Raw genomic sequence first — 26,610 nt, 5'->3', positions numbered from 1 at the left:
ATAGAAGCAATGTTCTTTTGGTTATTTGTTGATTATTGAAAGATTTTATTTAATTTATAGCAGTATAAACAAACACTTGAGAAAGTAATAAATGACAACCTATGGGGATATTTATTTATTTAGTAGTGTTTGAAATACATTTTCAAAACATTTAGTTCCACTTATTGAGTATAAGAACATTATGAAAACTGAAAAATTATAATGAACCTCATAATATTTCACACAATTTTTTCAATAAGTATTATTCTTTTATCAGAAGGGCATGGACGTAGAAATTTAAGAAGTCTATGTTTATTCTAAAAGAACAAATTAATGTGATTAAAACTTGTGCCTGTTCCCTGGTGGCGCAGTGGTTGAGAGTCCGCCTGCCGATGCAGGGGACACGGGTTCGTGCCCTGGTCCGGGAAGATCCCACATGTCATGGAACGGCTGGGCCCATGAACCATGGCCGCTGAGCCTGTGCGTCTGGAGCCTGTGCTCCGCAACGGGAGAGGCCACAACAGTGAGAAGCCCGCGTACCAAAAAAAAACAAAAACCAAAACAAAAAACTTGTGCCCAGAAGAGGAGCTTCAAGATGGTGGAAGAGTAAGATGTGGAGATCACCTTCCTACCCACAAATACATTAGAAATACATCTACATGTGGAACAACTCCTACAGAACACCTACTGAATGCTGGCAGAAGACCTCAGACCTCCGAAAAGGCAAGAAACTCCCCACATACCTGGGTAGGGCAAAAGAAAAAAGAAAAAACAGAGACAAAATAGGGACAGGACCTGCACCAGTGAGAGGAAGCTGTGAAGGAGGAAAGGTTTCCACACACTAGGAAGCCCCTTTGCGGGCAGAGACTGCGGGTGGCTTCAGAGCCACGGGGAGAGCGCAGCAGCAGGGGTTGTGGAGGGCAAAGCGGAGAGATTCCTACAAAGAGGAGTGGTGCCAACCAGCATTCACCAGCCCAAGAGGCCTGTCTGCTCACCTGCCGGGATGGGTAGGGGCTGGGAGCTGATGCTCGGGCTTCGGTCGGTTCCCAGGGAGAGGACTGGGGTTGGCTGCATGAACACAGTCTGAAGGGGGCTAGTGCACCACAGCTAGCCGGGAGGGAGTCCAGGATAAAGTCTGGAGCTGCCGAAAAGACAAGAGACATTTTCTTGCCTCTTTGTTTCCTGGTATGGGAGGAGAGGGGATTAAGAGCACTACTTAAAGGAGCTCCAGAGACGGGCGTGAGCTGGGGATATCAGCATGGACCCCAGAGACGGGCATGAGATGCTAAGGCTGCTGCTGCAGCAAATAAGAAGCCTGTTTGCAAGTACAGGTCACTATCCACACCATCCCTCCCAGGAGCCTGTGCAGCCTGCCACTGCCAGGGTCCCGTGCTCCAGGGGCAGCTTCCCTCTCCCCAGCCCGAGGGAGCCAGAGCCCCCAAAGCTGCTGCTTCTTTAACACCGTCCTGTCTGAGTGAAGAATAGATGCCCTCAGGCGACCTACATGCAAAGGCAGATCCAAATCCAAAGCTGAACCCCAGGAGCTGTGTGAAGAAAGAAGAGAAAGGGAAATTTCTCCCAGCAGCCTCAGGAGCAGTGGATTAAATCTCCACAATCAACTTGATGTACCCTGCATCTGTGGAATACCTGAGTAGACAACAAATCATCCCAAATTGAGGAGCTGGACTTTGGGAGCAACAATATATATATTTTTTTCACTTTTTCTCCTTTTGTGAGTGTGTATGTGTATGCTTCTGTGTGTGATTTTGTCTGTATAGCTTTGCTTTTACCATTTGTGCTAGGGTTCTGTCTGGTTTATTTTTTATTAAAAAAGTTTTTCTTAGTAATTATTCGTTATTTTTTTATTTTAATAACTTTTATTTTACTTTATTTTATTTTATCTTCTTCTTTCTTTCTTTTTCTTTCTTTCTTTCCTTCTTCTTTTCTCCCTTTTATTCTGAGCCGTGTGGAGGACAGGCTGTTGGTGCTCCAGCCAGCCATCAGGGCTGTGCCACTGAGGTGGGAGATCCAAGTTCAGGACACTGATCCACAAGAGACCTCCCAGCTCCATGTAATATCAAATGGTGAAAATCTCCCAGAGATCTCCATCTCAATGCCAAGACCCAGCTCCACTCAACGACGAACAAGTTACAGTGCTGGACACCCTATGCCAAACACCTGGGAACACAACCCCATCCATAGCACAGAGGCTGCCTAAAATCATGATAAGGCAACTGACACCCCAAAACACACCACCAGGCTTGGACATACCCACCAGAAAGACAAGATCCAGCCTCATCCACCAGAACACAGGCACTAATCCCCTCCACCAGGAAGCCTACACAACACACTGAACCAAACTTAGCCACTGGGGACAGATACCAAAAACAACACAAACTGCAAACCTGCAGTCTGCAAAAAAAAGATGCCAAACACAGTAAGTTAAGCAAAATGAGAAGACAGAGAAACACACAGCAGATGAAGGAGCAAGGCAAAAACCCACCAGACCTGACAAATGAAGAGGAAATAGGCAGTCTACCTGAAAAAGAATTCAGAATAATGATAGTAAAGATGATCCAAAATCTTGGAAATAGAATGGAGAAAATAAAAGAAACATTTAACAAGGACCTTGAAGAACAAAAGAGTAAACAAACACTGATGAACAAAACAATAAATGAAATCAAAAATTCTCTAGAAGGGATCAGTAGAAGAATAACTGAGGCAGAAAAACGGATAAGTGACCTGGAAGATAAAATAGTGGAAATAACTACTGCAGAGCAGAATAAAGAATAAAAAGAATTGAGGACAGTCTCAGAGACCTCTGGGAAAACATTAAACACACCAACATTCGAATTATAGGGGTCTCAGAAGAAGAAGAGAAAAAGAAAGGGACTGAGAAAATATTTGAACAGATGATAATTGAAAACTTCCCTAATATGGGAAAGAAAATAGTTAATGAAGTCCAGGAAGTGCAGAGAGTCCCATACAGGATAAATCCAAGGAGAAACATACCAAGGCAAATATTAATCAAACTATCAAAAATTAAAATCAGAGAAAAAAATATTAAAAGCAGGAAGGAAAAAACAACAAATAAAACATAAGGGAATCCCCATAAGGTTAACAGCTGATCTTTCAGCAGAAACTCTGCAAGCTAGAAGGGAGTGGCAGGGCATAATAAAAGTGATGAAGGAGAAAAACCTTCAACCAAGATTACCCAGCAAGGATCTCATTCAGACTCAATGGAGAAATTAAAACCTTTACAGACAAGCAAAAGCTAAGAGAATTCAGCACCACCAAACCAGCTTTACAACAAATGCTAAAGGAACTTCTCTAGGCAGGAAACAGAAGAGAAGGAAAAGACCTACAATAATAAACCAAAAACAATTTAAGAAAATGGTAATTGGAACATACATATCGATAATTACCTTAAATGTAAATGGATTAAATGCTCCAACCAAAAGATATAGATTGGCTGAATCGATACAAACACAAGACCCATATATATGCTGTCTACAAGAGACCCACTTCAGCCCTAGGGACACATACAGACTGAAAGTGATGTACATAAGTCAAATAATTGTGCTGTACACCTTAAACTTATGCAGTGCTATATGACAATTATATCTGGGAAGATAGAGTAGATGTTTCTCTTGTAAAGTACTGCTCAATTCCCTGGACATTATATACATTATATAATTACTATTTATTATATAAGGTATTATATAATGTTATATATTATAGAAATTCCTTGGACATTATATACAGAACAAACATAAAAAGACTATGAGTAATGAAGAGCAGAAACTGACTGGCTAAGGCAATCAGAACCTGAGGAATGAAAATGATGGAGTGAGTTTGCTGTTTTGCTGTTTTTTTTTCCTTTATATATACTAAAATTTTAGCTGAAGAAGGCAGTAACCCAGAAAGGCCAAAGGGTGCAAACAAAAAAACAAAATACCAGAAATACAAATAGAAGTATCTTTTCTATCCAAACAACCAAGAAACATTCAGTCTAGTAAAACAGATAACTTTTAGGCGATAACCACAGAGAGAAAACTGGTCCTTCCTGCACCCATCCCAGTAAAGCCTGAATGGAGATCCTGGACTTCCATCCTTGTGAGGCTCTAATGAGGCAACCCAACACCTATTGGGTGGTGTCAGAGGAGTCCTAATGGAGATCAGGACTTTCACAGTTGCTCAGCTATAACAAGACTACACCCATAGCAGTGTCAATGAAGAGCACATAGAAGTTGAAACTCCCAGCTACACACAGAAGTAACAATGAGCTCTCCTCCCCAGCTGGGGGTTAGTAGGGGCTTGAGTGGTGAGGAACTTGGACTTCTACCTCCCCCTTGAAGTAACATGATAATGACTCACATTTCCCCTGCTGGAACAGTGTCAGACAAAGCCAGCTAAAATAGAAATTTTAAATAACAATGAAAGTATTATAATACAAAAATATCTAGGTTTCAGGCAAAAGTCACTCAACATACAAAGAACTAGGAAGATCTTAAACTGAGTGAAAGGAGACAATCAATAGATGCCAGCACTGAGAAGATAGAATTGTTAAAATTATCTGATAAATTTTAAGTAGCCATGATAAAAATACTTCAATGAGCAATTATAAACATGCTTGAAACATGTAGATATAGAAGGCCTCAGCAGAGTAACAGTAGCAGTAAAGAAACAAATGGTAATTTGAGAACTCAAAAATACAGTACCCAAAATAAAAAGCACAGTAAATGAACTAAACAGCAGAATGGAGGGGAAAGATGACATAATGAAGGAAAGGAAAGATAGAAATTACCCAATATGAATAACAGAGAGAAAAAAGACTGAAAAATAAAAAAGAACAGATATTCCACGCAAATGGAAATATATTCCATGCAAATGGAAACTGAAAGAAAGCAAGTGTAGTTATAGCAGACAAAATAGACTGTAAGCTGAAGACTGTAATAAGAGACAAAGAAGTTCATTATATAATGATAAAAAGGTCAGTACAATAAGAGGTATAACATTTGTAAATATTTACATACCCAAAATAGGAACACTTAAATATATAAATATTAAGAGACTTGAAGAGAGAAATAGACAGCAATATAATAATAGTAAGGGACTTTAATATCTCACTTTCAACAATGGATAGATCATACAGACAGAAAATCAGAAAGAAACATTGGACTTAATTGTTAGAGCAGATGGACTTAACAGACATAGGAATTGTATCCAAGAGCAGCAGAATACACATTCTCCTCAAGCAAACATAGAACATTCCCCAGGATAGATCATATGCTAGGCCACAAAATAAGCCTTAACAAATTTAAGAAGATTGAAATCATATTAGGTATTTTTTCTGACCATGATAGTATGTAACTAGAAATCAATTACAAGAAGAAAACTGGAAAATTCACAATTATGTGGAAATTAAACAACATACAACAGCCAATGGATCGAAGAAGAAATAAAATATATATATCTTGAAACAAATGAAAATGGAATGACAGCATAACTTATGGGATACAGCAAAAGTTGTTTTGAGGGAATTTTATAGTGATAGATGCCTATGTTAAGAAAAAAAAAAAGAACTCAAATGAGCAACCTAACTTTACACCTCAGGGAGTTAGAAATAAGAAGAACAAATTAAACCAAAGTTAGTAGAAGGAAGGAAATAAAGAAAGATCAGAGTGGAAATAAACAGAATAGAGACTAAAAAGACAACAGAAAAATAAGTGAAACTAAGAGGTTTTTTTTTTGAAAAGATAAAATAGACCAACCCTTTGTTAGACTTAAGAAAAGAGAGAGGACCTAAGTGAGTAAAATTAGAAATGAAAAAGGAGACATCAAAATTGATACCACACAAATACAGAGGATTATAAGAGACTGCTATGAACAATTATATGTTAACAAATTGGACAACTTAGAAGAAATGGATAAATTCCTAGAAACATACAACCTACTAAGACTGAATCATTAAGAAATAGAAAATTTTAACAGACTGATTACTAGTAGGGAGATTGAGTCAGTAATCAAAAACCTCCCAACAAAGAAAAGTTTATAACCAGATGGCTTTACTGGTGAATTCTACCAAACATTTAAACAAGAATTAATACCAATTTTTCTCACACTTTTCAAAAGAATAGAAGCTAAGCAGACACTTCCAAACTCATTTTACAAGGTCAGCATTACTCTGAAATCAAAACCAGCTGAGGACACTACAAGAAAAGAAAATTACAGACCAATATACCTGATGAACATGAATGCAAAAACCCTCAACAAAATATTAGCAAACCAAGTTCACCAATACGTTAAAATGATATACACCATGATGAAGTGGGATTTATCCCTGGGATAAAAATATCCCTAACAAATGTAAGCATAAAAATCTATAACAAAATATTAGCACATACAATTCAGCAATATGTAAAAAGAAGTATATACCGTGAGCAAGTGGGACTTATTCCAGGTATGCAAGGCTGGTTCAATATTTGAAAAAATCAATTAATATAATTCACCATATCAAAAGACTAAATATATATATATATATAAAATATCATATCAATTCATGGAAAAAAAAATTTGACAAAATTCAACATCCATTCATCGTTAAAAAACTCAGAAAAATAGGTATAGAGGGATCTTCCTCTTCTTTATAAAGAACATCAAGATAAAACCTACAACCAACATTATGCTTAATGGTGAAAGACTGAATATTTTCTCCCCAATATTGGGAGCAAAGCAAAGATACCTGTTCTCATTTCTCTTGTCAACATGCTGCTGGAAAGTCTAGCTAGTGGAATAAAGTAAGAAAAGGAAATAAAAAACATACAGATGAGAAAAGAAGAAATAAAACTATTTGCAGATGAAATGATCACATATGTGGAAAATACCACAGAATCTACCAAAAAAATCTCTTAGAACTAAAAAGTGAGCTTAGCAAGGCTGCAGGGTTCCAGGTAAACAAACAAAAATCAATCATATTTCTATGTACTAAAAATGAATACCTGGTCACCAAAATTAAATATATAATGTCATTTATAATCAATCAAAAGTGAAATACTTAGGTGTAAATCTAACAAAATATGCACAGAACTTGATGGATAAAATATAGCCTTTTCAATAAATGTTACTTGGAACAATTGCGTGCGCGCACACACACACACACACACAAAAGAGCCTCAATGTAAGTTTCACAGCTCATACAAAAATTAACTCAAAATAGATCTTGGAGTTAAATGTAAAACTTAAAACTAAAAAACTTTTAGGAAAATAAAACTGAAAGAAACCTTTGGGATCTAGGACGAGGCAAAGACTTAGACGTGATGCTAAAAGCACAGTGTTTAAAAAGAAAAAATGGTAAAGTGTACTTCATCAAATTAAAAAAATATATATATGTGCTCTGTAAAAGACCCTGTTAAGTGAATGAAAAGATAAGCTCAGAGTTGGGGAAAGTATTTGGAAGTGAATATTTTTTAAATGATAATAGGTACTTCAAGTGGTGGAAATTTGTGTAAAGTTTTTGTTCTTGTCTGTGATTTTCTTCTTTTCTAAAAAATTTATTGTGTTTTATTATTATGGTTCTAAATTTTATTTTGTTATCTAATGTTGCTTGATTCAGGTGAATTTTTTTTTTTTTGATTTGTGAATTGACTATAGTGTGTTCCCAAAGTGTTTACCAGTGATCCTTAGAAATAGTTATAAAATAATAAAAAATCTTCCTAGCTTTTGTGGGGAGTTTCACACAGGGACTCACCATTTCATGTGACTATTAAAGTGAATATATTACAGATGGAATAAAGAAGTGAAAACTGCATGTGTTAATTCTATTTGAAATAAATACTTGTGGGATTAGTATGATTTACATTTTTCCATTATGCTGAGAAAATCTGTGTCAAATTAGGAAATTCTGATACAAAAAAACACAAATGGAATAGAAAATGGTAGACTTTAGGGACTAGATACATATAAAAGAAATAAAAACATGGAAAAAATAAAGAAAAAATTAAATATGTACAAATGTACTGAGAATATCAAATTAATTGGAAATCTCTTTATGTAATTACATGCAGTCTGAATGGAACGTAGTTTTAGATTTTTTTTTAAAGTACTCTTCCTGTTGGAACACAAAATACTCTCTTCCATCTGAGTCATTTTTACAAAAGTCTTTACTTTTCTTTTGAAATGCCTCATTATGCTTTATACCAGGGTTAACAGTAGCCCTATTTTCATCCCAGGGTTACAATAGCAAGTGGTAGAGTATAGATATTTCATTATTCTATCATCTGTTTTGTTGATTCTTGATAGTATTTTGCCTAAGCATGCGTTGTCCTTTGTTAAGCTTTTTCTACAATTCTTTAATTCCTTTTATTGGATTGAAAATATTAGTACTAATCATCTTTTATAGTTTATTTATTAATTTTTAAATTTTACATTATGTTAGTTTGGATAAATTGCTTAGTATATTCCTCTACTAATTTTTTTAAGTATCAAATAAGGCATACAGAAGTCCTTAAACTGTTGACAGATAACATTGTTTGGATGCTTGGAATGTTTTAGCACTGTTCTAAGTGCTTTACAAATATTTTCTCACAAAAACCCAGTGAGGTTATCTCTGTTTTACAGATGATGAATAGGGGACAGGTGGGTTACTTACCCTAGATCACATAGCTAGCAAGTGGTAGAACTGGAATTTAAACCCAGGCAGTTTTTCTCCAGAGTCATCACTCACATAGTGGAGGAAATGCATTACTTTCCCTTAGAAAGTAGATACATCCATTTGTCCTCAGATATCAAATGGTTATGCCATTTGTTCAAGTTTGCAGTGATATCTTTATTGGCATTTTACTGGATAATTGTTTTAGGACATCATAAAACTTGAGTATTGTCTTGAGGTTACTTGTTTTCTGGCAGGGACACTAACTCCACCCACAGCTGATGATTATTCGTTTTATCTCTTTAAAGAGATGAGTTATTCACACGTTGGTGGGAAGCAGGACTCTGCTGTAAACTGCAGTGTGAGCTTAATGGTTCTCTGCTGGTGAGAACTGCAGCATCTGACCAAGACCACTTAAACCTAGTCATCTAAGTTCCCTCCTGTATTCTTCTCCTTCCCTTCTTACTTATTCAATCAACCTCCCTGCTCCCAAACTACTGTAGGGGAGCAAAAATAATTTTCTCTCTACCCTTCTGCGTTCTTGGCTGAGACCCCTGTAATATAAGACAGATTACAAGAGAAAAACAAACAAAAGTTTACTAACATTTATACCTCATGTATACTGAGAAGATACCCAGGGAAAAATGAGTAACTCCCCGAGGTGAGAATTCATGCTTATATACCATCTAAATAAGGAAAGGGAGGGAGGGTGTAGGCCTCTTATGAGCAAGTAAATTATTATGTTTTTTGGTACGTGGACCTCTCACTGTTGTGGCCTCTCCCGCTGCGGAGCACAGGCTCCAGACGCGCAGGCTCAGCGGCCATGGCTCATGGGCCCAGCCGCTCCGTGGCATGTGGGATCCATGTCCCCTGCATCGGCAGGTGGACTCTCAACCACTGCACCACCAGGGAAGCCCCTATGATATAATCTTTTATTTAAATGTTATCCTTTACTGGTTTCTGGTATAGTAGTGATTTCCTGTAATTTTATGGGGTTTTTTTTCTTATCACATTTGGTCTCATGGTGTGTGTGTGTGCATGTGTGTGTTTGTGTGTGTGTGTATGTTTGTGTTTAGGGTAACAGGCTGAGGGTGGGGCAAAGTCCAGGGGACTAGGGGAAGGAGAGAGAATCTTAACCAAAGTTTGGTTAACAAGCATTTTATTCTGACTGCTCAGTATAGACAAAGCAGTTAAACTAATCATTAATAGGCAAAGAATGTGAATTTAGAAAGTCTGTCAGGGCCTTGTCAAAGACGAACAAGAGGGACGTTCATGGGTACAATCTAAGTAATATGGTGGAAGCGTTCTTCTTTGAATAAAACCATTTCCTGAAATAAAGGGTTAAGGAGATTTCTTAACCTTCAGTGTTTTCCAGGATCACAGGGCTCAGATAAAATTCAACATTGCCAAGTGTGACAAATAAGTTATTAACACAGGATAATATTGTAGAAGGATATTAAACTCAGATCAATGTCAAGAAAGACTTCTTGGAGGAAAGAACTGAGTCTCCAAAAGACTAAGATAGTAAGACAAGTAATTGAGAAGGGCAGTCAAGAAACTGGAATGGCATGCAAAAAGCATTGAGGTTTGATTATCAGGTAGTTTTCAGGAATGCAAGTGGTTGAATATTGCCAGAATGGAAGGTATTATATATAGGGTGAAGGAAGATGAGATTGAGAAGGTAAGAAGGGACTAGATCAAGGATTTTGTGTGCCAAGTCAAGAAATTTGTAATTAATCTTTCAATCATATACCAGCAAAAATGCCATATCATCATATCATATCATTGCATTTTGAAAAGTTCATTCTAGCAATAGTGCATATTATGATTTGAAGGGAGTAGGGAGTAGGGATTATTTCAGATATCAGGACATTTTTAGTAAGTTAGAGAAGTGATAAAGACATGCAATAAAGCAATGGTAGAGAACAGAAGAAAATGTAGAGATCAGATGCTTAGGATGTTGAATATATTGGATCTAGCAATATTTGGATATGAAGAAGTGAAAGAGAAAGATAGCCTGGGATGGTTCTAGGGTTTCTGGGTTAGGTTCATATGGGCAATAGCACCATCCACTAAGAGCATGTGAGAAAGCAGGTTAAGGAAGAAGATTCATGTTTGGGCAAGTTGAATTTACAGGAATATCTTGTTTTATTGCACTTCACTTTACTGTACTTCACACATAATGCAGTTATCACAAATTGAAGGTTTGTGGCAACCCTGCATGGAGCAAGTTTATAAGTGCCATTTTTTTTGACAGCATTTACTCACTTCATGTCTCTGTGTTACATTTTGGTAATTCTCACAATATTTCAAATATTTTCATTATTATTATATTTGTTATGAGGATCTGTGATTAGTGATTTTTGATGTTTCTACCGTAGAAAGATTACAACTCGCTGAAGGCTCTGATGATGGTTAGCTTTATTAGCAATAAAATATTTTTTAAATTAAGGCATGTACATTGATTTTTTAGGCAATGCTATTGCACACTTAATAGACTACATTATAGTGTAAACATAATATTTATATGTACTGGGAAACCAAAAAATTCTTGTGACTTGCTGTATTTCAATATTCCCTTTTTGTGGTGGTCTGGAACTCAATCTGCAGTATCTCCAAGGTAAGCCTGTAATTGGATAATCAGTATGACCATATTGTTCTGTAGCTCCAGAGAGAGTTCCTGCTTAAAGTGAGAAATCTGAGAGACATCAGGACATAGGTGAGTGTTGGAGCTGTGGATTTGGTTGCAGTCATCTGGACAGTGTGTTCAGATTGAAAAAAGACAAATGGAGAAAATCCTTTCAGTGTGACATTAAGTAGGGTATGGATAGGTCTTTAAAAATTCCAGAAGTAAACATTAGTTATAGGAAAACCAAGAGTGTGGTGTACAGAAGCCAAGGGAAGTGCTTCAATGAGAAATGTCCAAAGATAATTTTGTAAAAGTATTAGATAGGATGATAGGGATAGAAGTCAGTGGATTGAGATACAGGAAGAGAGAAGGTGGGACAGCAAATATGGAATTCTGTTTCAAGGACTCTTAATAAAAGTTAGATACAAAGGATGGAGGGTTGGGATGTGTATGATTATTTGTGTGTGTGCATTTTACAGATGGGTGAGACTACATCATATTTATAGGTGAGGCATAGGGACAGTAGCAGGGAAGTAATTGAAAACAGGGAGATTAAACTTAACCATGATGGAGAGCCAATCTTGGACAAGAAGTGAGATACTTCTTGATTTAAGATTAAGTAGAAGTTGCTTCTATTCAGTATAGATATATAAGAGTTAAGTGGGAATATAGTTAAATTTGTAGGGAAGGGAGGAGTGTTAGTTGATAAAGTTCAGACTTGATAGTCCTATATTCTCTGTGAGAAGGAAGCAAGATGTTTAGTTAGTGCTAGGGAAAAGGCTTTATAGAGAATAGTACTGAAGGTTTACAGTAGCTCCTGTTGGAAACAGAAGCAAGCCAGGGCCAAGTAAAGGATTTGCTAATTAGCAGTGAATGTTTGTAAGTATAAATCTGAAGTAGTACTAATCTACAAGGCTTTGTGATTTTTTTTTTTTTAGCAGCTGATTAAGTGTATATGTAATAAAGGTTTTTTTTTTTTAAACATGATGGGGTTGATAATTTTCAGAGTAGGTACCTTACAAAGAAATGTGTTAGGTTTTTAATGCATAATTCTTACATTCAAGACATAACTAAAGTGGCTTTTTCTAGCCAGTCAAATGATCAGTAGGATATAAGGAGTCTATGATCCCAAATAAAAAATTTGCAGGAACAATAATCTTAGAGATAATTTCTTTAAAGGCAATATAGAATATCTTTCCCCAGGGGAATGTGCTGTCTTCCAGTAAAAGTGTGCAACATTCTAGTTAAGATGCCACAAAGTTTTGAACTACTGTAAGTTGTTTTATAAATCCATCATGTATCAGTTTCCTCTGTGATGATCCACAGAATACTTTTAGAGTTTCATTGGATGTCTATTCATGCCATTATCTTTCAGAGATCAATGTGATTATGGGCAAAATTTTAAAACTGTGATAGCAGATTGTGAGAAGAATCTAGAATGGAGAAAGTTGTCCTCATTGATCTTGCATTTTTTTTGTAGAGAATTAAAATTATTTGGTGCTACTAATTCTTGGTCTTCTGATCTAATAAAAATAGATATGAAAATATATTTATTATTTAACTGTTATGTGTATAATAAGATACCCGTGAATGTTTTAATAGTTTATACCATCAGACTTCCAAGTTAAAATATCTTTTGGAAATATTTTCATGAGCTATAAATATTAAATATATTTTCTTTATACAGGGATCAACCTATAAGGATGAAATTGATAATATCAAATTTATTATTTCAAAAATTAATGAAATTCTGGCTCATAACTCACCAGTTTTGATTGTTCAAAGATGGATACGTGGTTTCTTAGTTAGGAAAAAAGTGAGGTATGTTTTATTTTCTTCAGTATTTGAATATTAAAAGATGATTAAAAGACATTTCTCTAATATATGCTTTTTTGTATTCCCTATCAAAATGGTACTTTATAGATTATTTAAACTAATTTTTAGGAGCACACCACAGATTCTATAGTAATATAACATTAAGCATAATCAAAATTTGATTCTCTTATTTTTTCTTTTAAATTGACCATATAAATAACTAATCATTAAAGTTTTTATTAATCATTGTCTGAGTAATTCTGACAGTTATTTTAAATTAAACTTAAAAACAGTCAAAAATATATATTACATTTCTCTCATGTAATGGGATATAATAGAAATATAAGCCATGTACAATATAACATGAGAGAAATATAAACCATATATATATATATGAGGATTTTGCATTTTGTTTGAATATGAAGAGAGTTTTGCCAAAATATCTGGTACCACATCAGTCTACATTACCCTTTGATTAATGCTTTTTCCTCTCTCTTTGTTCCTTACATCCCTTTCGAGTAGCTGACATTTTACAAACAGAGGAAAACTTTTCCTATAAGAACCTCTCAACATTGTACTTGGGGAGATAAGATAGGATACTCTGTCATCAATTTATTTTAGTCATGACAAACATCAAACATATGAAAAAAGAAATGAACATTCTCTTATAGTTTATTCTCAGATGCTAAATGGGAGAATTCATAAGATAGAAATAGAACATGGCCCTGAAATATAGGTAGGATTAAATAGATCTGGAGCTGGCAAATAGACATTCCCTGAGAAAGAAAGATTAGGACATTTCACTGAAATGATATTCAACATTCTGTGGTAAGACAGAGGGGATGTTCTTATGTGTTAGCCTGCATGTGCTAAATCACAGATGGCAATAGCCCTGATTAAGAGAGATAGTATGAGAGAAAAAACTGAACATAATATAGTGCCTGCAACTTCTGAGGATGAAGTTCTATATACTTTTCAAACCAAGGTCAAAGTGTGAGAGAGAGTGGGTTCATCAGTGGGGGAAAAGTAAAGTGATTTGGAATAAAAGATGTGAAAAGAATCAGGCAATTGCTAAGAGGTACATATTTATTTAAAATATTATTTCTATCTTATATGTTCCATTTAAATTAAGTATGCATTTTCTGTGAAATAAACATCTAATTAAAGGGATTTGTCTTTAGTTTATGCCCTTGGGACTGAGTTTTTCTCTCTTAGAATCAAATTTCCTTTGATATTCCTGTAACACGAGATAAAAACTTTGTACATGGAAACAATATCTGAAAATTCAGCATGCATGAAAAGAATTTGAATGAGCTTTGTGGGGAGAAATGTCAGTAGTAATAATATGTCACAGTGGTTCGATACAGACTGACTTGAATTCTTTTTCTCTTTAAAATGCTGTTCCATTAGGCACATTACTTAACTACTCTGGGCCTGAATTTCCTCATATGTTAAATGGTAGAGAGCAGGGACTAATAGCAGTACTTAGTTCGCTGCTTGCTTATGAGAATTGAGATCATGAATATAAAGCACATAGCATCTGGCAAATGTGGATATTACATTCTTATTAGCTGCTATTTTAAAAATGTTATTATTGCTGTTCTTCTACCTTATGCTGTCTGCATTATATGATTTTATGGGAAACTTACTCTTTCCTTGGATTTCTTGCTCCTTTCCAATTACATTTACCACAGCATGCACAGAGCAATCTTTCAAAATTATAAACCTAATCTTATTCACCAACCTAAAAATCCTCGAGTTGCTCTCAATTTGTTTAGGGAAAACTATTGTGATATTTGCCCCTGCAATGTTTAGCACATACTTTCATTATCAACACTTACAATACTGAATTGAAGTTGTCTGCATAATTATCTATATCTCCAAATGTACTACATACTCTGTATCTATAGTATATAACAGAGTGCTTGACACATGTTAAATGCTCAAAAAATATTTGCTGAATTGATGAATATATTAATAAATAGAGAGACTGTGCAAGCTAGAATCAGAAAAATATTTCTGGATTCATTTGTGGAAAAGCAAAAACAGAAACAACTAAGAAACATGCAAAACTACCCTGAGAGGTGCCTGTGGATTCCTCCAACCTAAAGCTCCAAGTTAGTAGTCCTCTCGTATGTCTATTTCTAGCAATGAGAAATGTCTCCCTAGGTGCAAATATTTTGTACTCTGCTTGAAATTTGTTCACTTAAACTGGTTGTAATTTTATATACAGCCTTGAAGTACTGTCTAAATTTAGAAAATTATTATGATGAATGCTGTTATCTTTTTTTAACATCTTTATTGGAGTATAATTGCTTTAAAATGTTGTGTTAGCTTCTGCTATATAACAAAATGAATCAGTTATATGTATATGGGGATATATGTATACATGATGCTGTATCTTCTGAAGTGGTATTATTCTAATATAAATGATATGGTACAAGGGAGGCATACTTTTATTCTTAGAATGAAATATTGGGATCAGATTGGCAGCCTCCTAAACCTAAGTAAGGGTAACTACACTGAGGTCACAAGGAGGATTATTAGTTGGGTCAGTGGGATGTAAAAAAAGGTAAAAGAATGAAAACAAACATTTGTTGAATGTGTGGTGTATGCAAATTGGTATGCAAATAACATGTTAGGTATTTTAATCCACTTTATATCATTTAATACAGAAGAGCTTTTGAATTTGTCCTGTATTTTCTATCCTATGGATGAAGAATTAAGAATTTAAACTTGGTTAAGAGGTTGGGATATGTATCCAATGGCAGACAGCTGTGGTGTGTTGGATATTTGTGGTCAGTTATAAAGAGATGAAACGGTGTATGTTAAATCTACAAGTGTTACGTTCTTTTGTTTAACATAGCCCAAATTCTGTGCTCTTTTTACTTCTATTTCTGAAGACCTGGAAACAGCTATTTTCCAAAGAGCCCTAGTATTTTTAGTAGGGAATGGTATTTAGGACCCAAGGTCTGGGCACTAAATGTGTTCATTGCTACTGGAGTGTCATGGTTCTTAGGCTATTTCAGCAGACAGAATAGAAAATGGATTTTTTAAATCATAAATTCATATTTCTAATGCTAATCCAACACAGAAGGTTCTTCACTGACTTCTTCTTTCCATATTACACTTCCCTTCTTCCACCATGTGAATTCTGGTTGCTAACATTATCAGTAATGTTACTCATTAGCTGAATCCTAATTAACACAAAATAGTTGCAGGATTACTATACATAAACTACTATCAACAAGAAACATTTAATAAAGTTAAAATGTGTTAAAGGATTTTTTTGTCTTTAGATTGGAGATATATAGTTAAAATAATTGTTTTTTAAAAAATAATTGTTGAATGGCTACTTAGTATAATCATAGTATATTAGTTCCTTATCTAATGATTTTATTTCTTTTTAATTTTTAAAATCTTTCTTATTTTCATCTTCCATTTCTCTTAGGGTATTTTCTGTTATGTTCATTATAATTATCCTTCTCCTAGGTTAGTATTTATTTATAAAATGAGTTTTAAATGTCTATTCTGAGCCCTATCATTGCATTTCTAAATTAGTCTAATTCTAGTTTATGTGGTCTTGTATGTCTTTTATGATTTTCTTGATACCTTTTAGTTTATTTTTTAAAATAAGGCTATTTTATTTTAGATTAGTTTCAGTTACACAGAAAAATTAAGCAGGAGGTACAGAGATTTCCATTATACTCTCAGCCCCTACCCATGCATAGCCTCCCCCATTATAAACATTCCCTATCAGAGTGGTACATTTTTTTTTAAATTGATGAACTTACCCTGACATACCATAATCACCCAAAATCTATAGTTTACAGTAAACTCTTGGTATTGAACATTCTGTGAGTTTGGACAAATGTACAATGACATATATCCATCATTATGGAATCACATTGTTTAATTTTACTGCCCCCTAAAATCCTCAGTCCTCTGCCTAGTCACCCCTATCCCCCTCTCTAACTCTGTCAACCACTCATCTTTTTATTGTCTCCATAGTTTTGCCTATTCCAGAATGTCATATAGTTAGAATCATATAATATATACGCTTTTCATATTGGCTTCTTTCATTTAGTAACATGGATTTAAGATTCCTCTGTGTATTTTCATAGCTTGATAAGATAATTTCGTTTTAGAGCTGAATAATACTACATTGTCTGGATGTACCAGTTTCTTTATTCATATACCTACTGAAAGATGTATTGATTACTTCCATATTTTAGCATTTATGAATAAACCTGCTATAAACATTGATGTGCAGGGTTTTTTGTGGACAGTTTTCTGCATCTTTGGATAAATACCAAGAAGCACAATTGCTGGATTGTATGGTAAGATTTTGTTTAGTTTTATAAGAAATTGCCAAACTCTTTTCCAGTGGCTATACTATTTGCATGCCCACCAGCAATGAATGAGAGTTCCTATTGCTCCACATCTTCACCAGCATTTGGTGTTATTGTTCTGGATTTTGGCATGTGTGGTTGTATCTTATTGTTGTTTTAATTTGTATTTCACTGGTGATATATAATGTGGAGCATCTTTGCATATGCTTATTTGTCATCTATATATCTTTTTGGTGAGGTGTCTGTTAAGGTATTGGCTTTTTAAAGAAAATGAGTTCTTCTTGTTGAGTTTTTTTTTTTTTCTTGAGTTTTAAGAGTTCTTTGTATATTTTGAATAACAGTTCTTTTATAGGTGCCTTTTTCAAAAATTTGTTCCTAGTCTATAGCTCATATTCTCATTCTCGTAACTTTGTCTTTTGTGGAGCAGAAGGTTTTTAATTTTAATGAAGCCAAGCTTGTCAATTCTTTCTTTCATGGATTATGTCTTTGGTGTTACATCTAAAAAGTCATTGCCATACCCAAGGTCATCTAGGTTTTCTCCTATGTTATCTTCTAGGAGTTTTATAATTTTGCACTTTACATTTATGTAATAGATCCATTTTCGAGTTAATTTTCATGAAAGGAGTAATTTCTGTGTCTAGTTTTTTTGCGTGTTCATTTTCTGCACATGACTATTTTAACATCATTGGTTGAAAAGACTATCTTTGCTCCATTGTATGGCCTTTGTTCCTTCATCAAAGATCAGTTGACTATATTTCTGTCTATTTCTGAGTTCTCTGTTCTGTTCCATTGATATATTCTTTTGCCAGTACCACATTGTCTTGATTACTGTAGCTTTATAGTAATCTCGAAGTTGGGTGGTATCTCAGTCCTCTAATTTGTCCTTTTCCTTCAATTGTCTTAGCTATTCTGGATTTTGTACCTCTCAATAGAAACTTTAGAATCAGTTTGTCAATACCTATACAATAACATGCTGGTATTCTGATTGGTATTGCACTGAATATATAGATAAGTTGAGAAGAACTGATATCTTGTCTATATAAAATCTTCCTATCCATGAACATGGAATATCTCCTATTTATTTAGTTATTTGCTTTTGTTCCTCAGATTTTTTTAAACATCTTTATGGGAGTATAATTGCTTTACAATTGTGTGTTAGTTTCTGGTTTATAACAAAGTGAATCAGCTATACATATGCATATATCCCCATATAGAAAAGTTTTTAAAAAGTTCTCCTTGGGGCTTCCCTGGTGGTGCAGTGGTTGAGAGTCCACCTGCCGATGCAGGGAACACGGGTTCGTGCCCCGGTCCGGGAAGATCCAACATGCCGCGGAGTGGCTGGGCCCGTGAGCCATGGCCGCTGAGCCTGCGCGTCCGGAGCCTGTGCTCCGTAACGGGAGAGGCCACAACAGTGAGAGGCCCGCGTACCGAAAAAAAAAAAAAATTCTCCTTGTGCCTAAGAAAATAATATATCTTATTGTGGATAGTTACAAAAATATAGAAAGCTACAAAGTTAGATTAAAATTCCCCTTACCTTATCATGCAGTGATAACCACTTTTTTCCCCCATTTTAAATTATTTTTAACATCTTTACTGTAGTATAATTGCTTTACAATGGTGTTAGTTTGGTAATTTGATAGGGATTGCATTGAATCTGTAGATTGCTTTGGGTAGTATAGTTATTTTCACAATGTTGATTCTTCCAAACCAGGAACATGGTATATCTCTCCATCTATTTGTATCATCTTTAATTTCTTTGAACAGTGTCATAATTTTCTGCATACAGGTCTTTTGTCTCCTTAGATAGTTTTATTCCTAGGTATTTTATTTTCTTTGTTGCCATGGTAAATGGGAGTGTTTCCTTAACTTCTCTTTCAGATTTTTCATCATTCGTATATAGGAATGCAAAAGATTTCTGTGCATTAATTTTGTATCCTGCTACTTTACCAAATTCATTGATTAGCTCTAGTAGTTTTCTGGTAGCATCTTTAGGATTCTCTACGTCGGGTATCATGTCATCTGCAAACAGTGACAGCTTTACTTCTTCTTTTCCAATTTGGATTGCTTTTATTTCTTTTTCTTCTCTGATGCTGTGGCTAAAACTTCCAAAACTATGTTAAATAACAGTCATGAGAGTGAGCAACCTTGTCTTGTTCCTGATCTTAGTGGAAATGCTTTCAGTTTTTCACCATTGAGGATGATGTTGGCTGTGGGTTTCTCATATATGGCCTTTATTATATTGAAGTAAGTTCCCTCTATGCCTACTTTCTGGAGGGTTTTTTATCATAAATTGGTGTTTAATTGTGTCAAAAGCTTTTTCTGCATCTGTTGAGATGATCATATGGTTTTTATTCTTCAGTTTCTTAATATGGTGTACCACATTGACTGATTCATGTATATTGAAGAATCCTTGCATTCCTGGGATAAACCCCACTGGATCATGGTGTATGATCCTTTTAATGTGCCTTTGGATTCTGTTTCCTAGTACTTTTTTGAGGATTTTTGCATCCATGTTCATCAGTGATATTGGCCTGTAGTTTTCTTTCTTTTGGACATCTTTGTCTGGTTTTTGTATCAGGGTTATAGTGGCCTCGTAGAATGAGTTTGGGAGTGTTCTTCCCTCTGCTCTCTTTTAGAGGCGTTTGAGAACAATAGGTATTAGCTCTTCTCTAAATATTTGATAGAATTTGCATGTGAAGCCCTCTGGTCCTGGGCTTTTGTTTGTTGGAAGATTTTTAATCATAGTTTCAATTTCAGTGCTTCTGATTGGTCTGTTCATATTTTCTATTTCTTCCTGGTTCAGTCTCAGAAGGTTGTGCATTTCTAAGAATTTGTCAATTTCTTCCAGGTTGTCCACTTTATTGGCATACAATTGCTTGTCGTAATCTCTCATGATCCTTTGTATTTCTGCAGTGTCAGTTGTTACTTCTCCTTTTTCATTTCTAATTTTATTGATTTGAGTCTTCTCCCTTTTTTTCTTGTTGAGTCTGGCTAATGGTTTATCCATTTTTTTAATTTTCACAAAGAACCAGCTTTTAGTTTTATTGATCTTTGCTGTAATTTCCTTCATTTCTTTTTCATTTATTTCTGATCTGATCTTTATGATTTCTTTCCTTCTGCTACCTTTGGGGTTGTTTTGTTCTTCTTCTCTAATTGCTTTATGTGTAAGTTTAGGATGTTTATTTGAGAGGTTTCTTGTTTCTTAAGGTAGGATTGTATTGCTATACACTTCCCTCTTAGAACTGCTTTTGCTGCATCCCATAGGTTTTGGGTCGTCATGTCATTTGTTTCTAAGTATTTTTGATTTCATCTTGGATTTCTTCAGTGATCTCTTGGTTATTAGGTAGTGTATTTTTTAGCCTCCATGTATTTATATTTTTTACAGATTTTTTTTCCAATAATTGATATCTAGTCTCATACCATTGTGGTCAGAAAAGATACTTGATATGATTTCAATTTTCTTAAATTTACCAAGGCTTGATTTGTGTTGCAAGATATCACATATCCTGGAGAGTGTTCCATGAGCACTTTAGAAGAACGTGTATTCTGTTCTTTTTGGATGGAATGTCCTATTAATAGCAATTAAGTCCATCTTGTTTGATGTATTGTTTAAAGCTTGTGTTTCCTTATTTATTTTCATTTTGGATGATCTGTCCATTGGTGAAAGTGGGGTGTTAAAGTCCCCTACTATGATTGTGTTACTGTTGCTTTCCCTTTTATGGCTGTTCACGTTTGCCTTAGGGATTGAGGTGCTCTTATGTTGGGTGCATAAATATTTATAATTGCTATATCTTTTTCTTGGATTGATCCCTTGATCATTCTGTAGTGTCCTTCTTTGTCTCTTGTAATAGTCTTTTTTTAATGTCTATTTTGTGTGATACGAGAATTGCTACTCCAGCGTTCTTTCGGTTTCCATTTGTATGGAATATCTTTTTCCGTTCCCTCACTTTCAGTCTGTATGTGTCCCTAGGTCTGAAGTGGGTCTCTTGTAGACAGCATATATATGGGTCTTGTGTTTGTATCTATTCAGCCAGTCTATGTTGGAGCATTTAGTCCATTTACATTTACAGTAATTATTGATATGTATGTTCCTATTACCATCTTCTTAATTGTTTTGGGTTTGTTATTGAAGGTCTTTTCTTTCTCTTGTGTTTCCTGCCTACAGAAGTTCCTTTAGCATTTGTTGTAAAGCTGGTTTAGTGGTGCTGAATTCTCTTACATTTTGCTTGTCTGTAAAGTTTTTGATTTCTTCGTCGAATCTGAATGATTCCTGTATGGGACTCTCTGCCCTTCCTGGACTTGATTAACTATTTCCTTTCCCATATTCAGGAAGTTTTCAACTATAATCTCTTCAGATAGTTTCTCAGTCCCTTTCTTTTTCTCTTCTTCTTCTGGGTCCCCTATAATTCGAATGTTGATATGTTTAATGTTGTCCCTGAAGTCTCTGAGACTGTCCTCAATTCTTTTCATTCTTTTTTCTTTATTCCTCTCTGCAGTAGTTATTTCCACTATTTTATCTTCCTGGTCACTTATCCATTCTTCTGCCTCAGTTATTCTGCTATTGATTCATTCTAGAGAATTTTTAATTTCATTTATTGTGCTGTTTATCATTGTTTGTTTGCTCTTTAGTTCTTCTAGGTCCTTGTTAAACGGTTTTTGTGTTTTCTCCATTCTGTTTCCAAGATTTTGTATCATCTTTACTATCATTATTCTGAATTCTTCTTCAGGTAGACTGACTATTTCCTCTTCATTTGTTTTGTCTGGTGGGTTTTTGCCTTGGTCCTTCATCTGCTGTGTGTTTCTCTGTGTTCTCATTTTGCTTAACTTCATGTGTTTGGGGTCTCCTTTTCACAGTCTGCAAGTTTGTAGTTCCCGTTGTTTTTGGTGTCTTCCCCCAGTGGCTATGTTGGTTCAATGGGTTGTTTAGGCTTCCTGGTGGAGGGCACTAGTGCCTGTGTTCTGGTGGATGAGGCTGGATCTTGTCTTTCTTTTGGTCATTTCCACGGCCGGTGGTGTTTTTTAGGGTGTCTGTGACCTTATTATGCTTTAAGGTAGACTTTCTGCTAGTGGGTGGGGTTGTGTTCCCATTCTTGTTATTGTTTGGCATAGGTGTTCAGCACTGTAGCTTGCTGGTCATTTAGTGGAGCTGGGTCTTGGCGTTGAGATGGAGATCTCTGGAATATTTTTGCTGTTTGATATTATGTGGAGCTGGGTAGTTTCCAGTGAACCAATGTCCTGAACTCAGCTCTCTCACCTCAGAGGCACAGGCCTGACAGCTGGACAGAGCACCACGACCCTGTCAGCCACATTGAAAAGGCGAAAAAGGAAAAATATATATATATTGTTGCTCCAAAGTCCACTGCCTCAATTTAGGATGATTCATTGTCTATTCAGGTGTTCCACAGATGTGGGGTACATCAAGTTGATTGTGGAGATTTAATCTGCTGCTCCTGAGGCTGCTGGGAGAAATTTCCCTTTCTCTTCTTTGTTCACACATCTCCTGGGGCTCAGCTTTGGATTTGGCCCCACCTCTGTGTGTAGGTCGCCTGAGGGCATCTGTTCCTGTTCAGACAGGATGGGGTTAAAGGAGCAGCTGATTATGGGGCTCTGGCTCACTCAGGCTGGGGGGAGGGTTGGGTACAGAATGTGGGGCAAGCCTGTGTTAGGAGAGGCCAGCGTGACGTTGCAACAACCTGTGGTGCTCCGTGTGTTCTCCCGGGGAAGTTGTCCCTGGATCACGGGACCCTGGCAGTGTCGGGCTGCACAGACTCCGGGGAGGGGAGATGTTGATAGTGACCTGTGCTTGCACACAGGCTTCTTATTGGCTGCAGCAGCAGCCTTGGCGTCTCATGCTCACCTCTGAGGTCCACGCTGATTGCCGCGGCTCACGCCCATCTCTGGAGCTCGTTTAGGCGGCGCCCTGTATCCCCTCCCCTCGTGCACCTCGAAACATAGAGGCAAGAAAAAGTCTATTTCTTCTTCGGCAGTTCCATACTTTTTCCTGGACTCCCTCCTGGCTAGCTGTGGCGCACTAGCCCCCTTCAGGCTGTGTTCTCACAGGCAACCCCAGTCCTCTCCCTGGGATCCGACCTCCAAAGCTGGATCCTCAGCTCCCAGCCCCCACCCGCCCCAGCAGGTGAGCAGAAAAGCCTTTCAGGCTGGTGAGTGCTGGTTGGCACTGATCCTCTGTGCGGGAATCTCTTTGCCTTGCCCTCTGCACCCCTGTTGCTGTGCTCTCTGCTGTGGCTCTGAAGCTTCTCCCCTGCCACCCACTGTCTCTGCCAGTGAAGGGGCTTCCTAGTGTGTAGAAACTTTTCCTCCTTCCCAGCTCCCTCCCAGAGGGGCAGATCCTGTCCCTATTCTTTTGTCTTTGTTTTTCCTTTTTTCTTTTGCCCTACCCAGATACGTGGGGGAGTTTCTTGGCTTTTGAGAGGTCTGAGCTCTTCTGCCAGTGTTCAGTAGGTGTTATAGGAGTTGTTCCACATGTAGATGTATTTCTGATGTATTTGTGGGGAGAAAGGTGATCTCCATGTCTTACTCTTCCACCATCTTGAAGGTTTCCTCTTTCTACATCATATTTTATATTTTTTTGTTTTCTGTATCCCTTAACTCCTTATTGTGGATATAGATAAACTTACTACTTTTCTCTTTTAACCTTCCTACTAGCTTTATAAGTGCTTGGTTCACTACTTTTATTGCATGTTTGCCTTTACCGATAACATTCTTCCTTTCATAATTTTCATATTTCTAGTCCTGGTCTTTTCTGCTTAGAAAAGATCCTTTAACATTTCTTTTAAAATTGGTTTGGTGATATTGAACTTTTTTAGCTTTTGCTTGTCTGCAAAAACTTTTTATTTTTTCTTCAAATCTGAATAAAGTCTTGACAGGTAGAGTATTCTTGGTTGTAGGGGTTTTCCTTTTATCACTTTGAATATATTGTGCTACCCTCTTCTGCCCTGCAAAGTTTTTGATGAAAAGTCAGCTGACAGTTTAATGGGAGTTCCCTTTTCCTTCACTAGTTGCTTTTCTCTTGCTGCTTTTAGGATTGTCTCTCTGTCTTCAATTTTAGCAATTTTAACTATAATGTGTCTTGTTGTGGACCTCCTTGGATTCTCCTTATTTGGGACTCTGTGTTCTTCCTGGACCTGGATGTCTGTTTTCTGTCCCAAGTTAGGGAAGTTTTCAACAATTATTTTTTTCAAATAAGTTCTCTTCCCTTTTCTCTATCTCTTTGCCTTCTGGGACCCTTATAATGTGAAAGTTATTATGCTTTATTTTTCCCAGAGTTCTCTTAACTATTCTCATTTTTTAAACTTCTTTTTTCCCCTTATTTTCTATTTAGCTTGGGTGATTTCCACTACTCTGTCTTTCAGTTTGCTGATCTGTTCCTCTGTGTCACTTAATCTACTGTTGATTTCTTCTAGTGTATTTTTACTTTTAGTTATTTTATTCTCCAGCTAGGTTTGGTTCTTTACGTTTTCCAAATCCTCATTAAAATTCTCACCGTGTTCATCCATTCTTTTCTCAAGTTTGTTGAGCATCGTTATGATCATTACCTTGAATTCCTCAAGGTAGATTGCTTATTTCCATTTTGTTTAATTCTTTTTCTGAGGTTCTGCCTTGTTCCTTTGTTTGGAACGTATTCTTTTGTCTCCTCATTTTGCCTAATTCTCTATGTTTATTTCTATTTATTAGGTTGATTACATTTCCCAATCTTGGAGAAGTGGCCTTATGTGGGAGATGTCCTATGGGGCCCAGCAGCATACTCTCCTCTGGTCACCAGAGCTATATGCTCTAGGGTATGTCCCCTATGTGGGTTGCATGGGCCCTTCTAATGTGGTGGGGCTGACTACTATAGGTGTGCTGGCAGTTGGGGCTGGCATGCATAATAATAGGCTAGAGGGAGGACTTCATAATGGCTCTTGCCAGTGTTAATGTCCTTGTGGTAGAATGACCTCCCCAAAATGGCTACTGCCAGAGTCTTTGTCCCCATAAGGAATCCCAGTTGCCTCCTGCCTCTCTGGGAGGATCTCTAAGGTCAGTTAGTGGATCTGACCAAGCTCTTTTCAAATTACTGTGTTTGCACTGGCACTCAGAGCAATGTGTCTCTGTTTCCTACAGCCTTCAAGCTCTCCCATATGCAAGCCCCACTGGCCTTCAAAGCCAGACATTCTGGGGAATCATCTTTCCAGTGCAGGACCCATGGGCTAGGGAGTCCAATGTGGAGCTTGGACCCCTTGCTCCTTGGGGACAACCTCTGAAGTTGTTATTATCTTCTTATTTGTCAGTTACCTACTGGGGTTGGGGGTCTTGATTATATCACAGCTCTGCCCCTCCTACCCATCTCATTATGGTTGCTTCTTATATCTTTAGTTGTAGAAAATCTTTTCTGCTAGTCTTTAGGTTGTTGTTATAGATAATTGCTCTATCAATAGTTGTAATTTTGGTGTGCCTGTGGGAAGAGGTGAGCTTAGGATCTTCCTACTCCATCTTGGCAATACACTGCAACCTCTGTTTCTAAATTTGTGCATTTAGACTATTAACTTCATAGTGATAATTGATACCGTTTGATTAATATCTGTCATATCCATTACTGTTTTATATTTGTTGCCATTGTTTTTCTATTTTACATTCCACTTTTTTCTTCCTTTTGTGGTTTTAATTGAGCATTTTATATGATTCCATTTTCTCTCCTTTCTTTGCATATTGGTTACCACTTTCTTAGTGTTTGCCCTAGAGATTGCAATATACATATGTAGCTAATCCAAGCCCAGTTTCAAACACTATACAATTTCACAGGTAGTATTAGTATCATATAATAAAAAAAAATCCTAATTCCCCCTTCCTGTCCCTTGTATCACTGACTTCAGTTATTTCACTGATACATACATTGGCATTTATATGTATGTATGTTGTATGTAGATGTGTATATATTATATATATATATATATACATAATTGAATCTATTGATGCTATTGTTTTGTACAAACTGTTACCTCTTAAGTATAAGAAAAATAAAGATTTTATTTTAACTTCACTTATTCCTTCTTTGATTCTCCTCCTTACTCTTTGTAAATGCAAGATAATGACTTATTTTTTTTTCCCTCTAAAGAACTTCTTTTAACATTTCTTATACAGCAGTACTGGCAAAAAAATTCCCTAGGTTTTTGTCTTTATTTATTTTT

General features: G+C 36.2%; 1 protein-coding gene across 1 annotated transcript in view; it reads left to right on the top strand.

Moving 5' to 3' along the window:
- Positions 1-26,610, top strand: part of LRRIQ3 (leucine rich repeats and IQ motif containing 3) — a 175,180-nt gene that overhangs the window by 9,857 nt on the left and 138,713 nt on the right. The window contains exon 3 of the mRNA XM_024734651.1: positions 12,946-13,079. Coding sequence (XP_024590419.1) covers positions 12,946-13,079 — 134 coding nt within the window. The remainder of the gene's footprint in view (positions 1-12,945; positions 13,080-26,610) is intronic.

The sequence above is a fragment of the Neophocaena asiaeorientalis genome, unplaced genomic scaffold (assembly GCF_003031525.2).
Source record: "Neophocaena asiaeorientalis asiaeorientalis breed wild unplaced genomic scaffold, Neophocaena_asiaeorientalis_V1.1 scaffold15, whole genome shotgun sequence".
In the NCBI taxonomy this organism is placed as follows: domain Eukaryota; kingdom Metazoa; phylum Chordata; class Mammalia; order Artiodactyla; family Phocoenidae; genus Neophocaena; species Neophocaena asiaeorientalis.
Note: the sequence above shows the minus strand (reverse complement) of the source record. Positions and strands in the feature narration are given on the sequence as shown.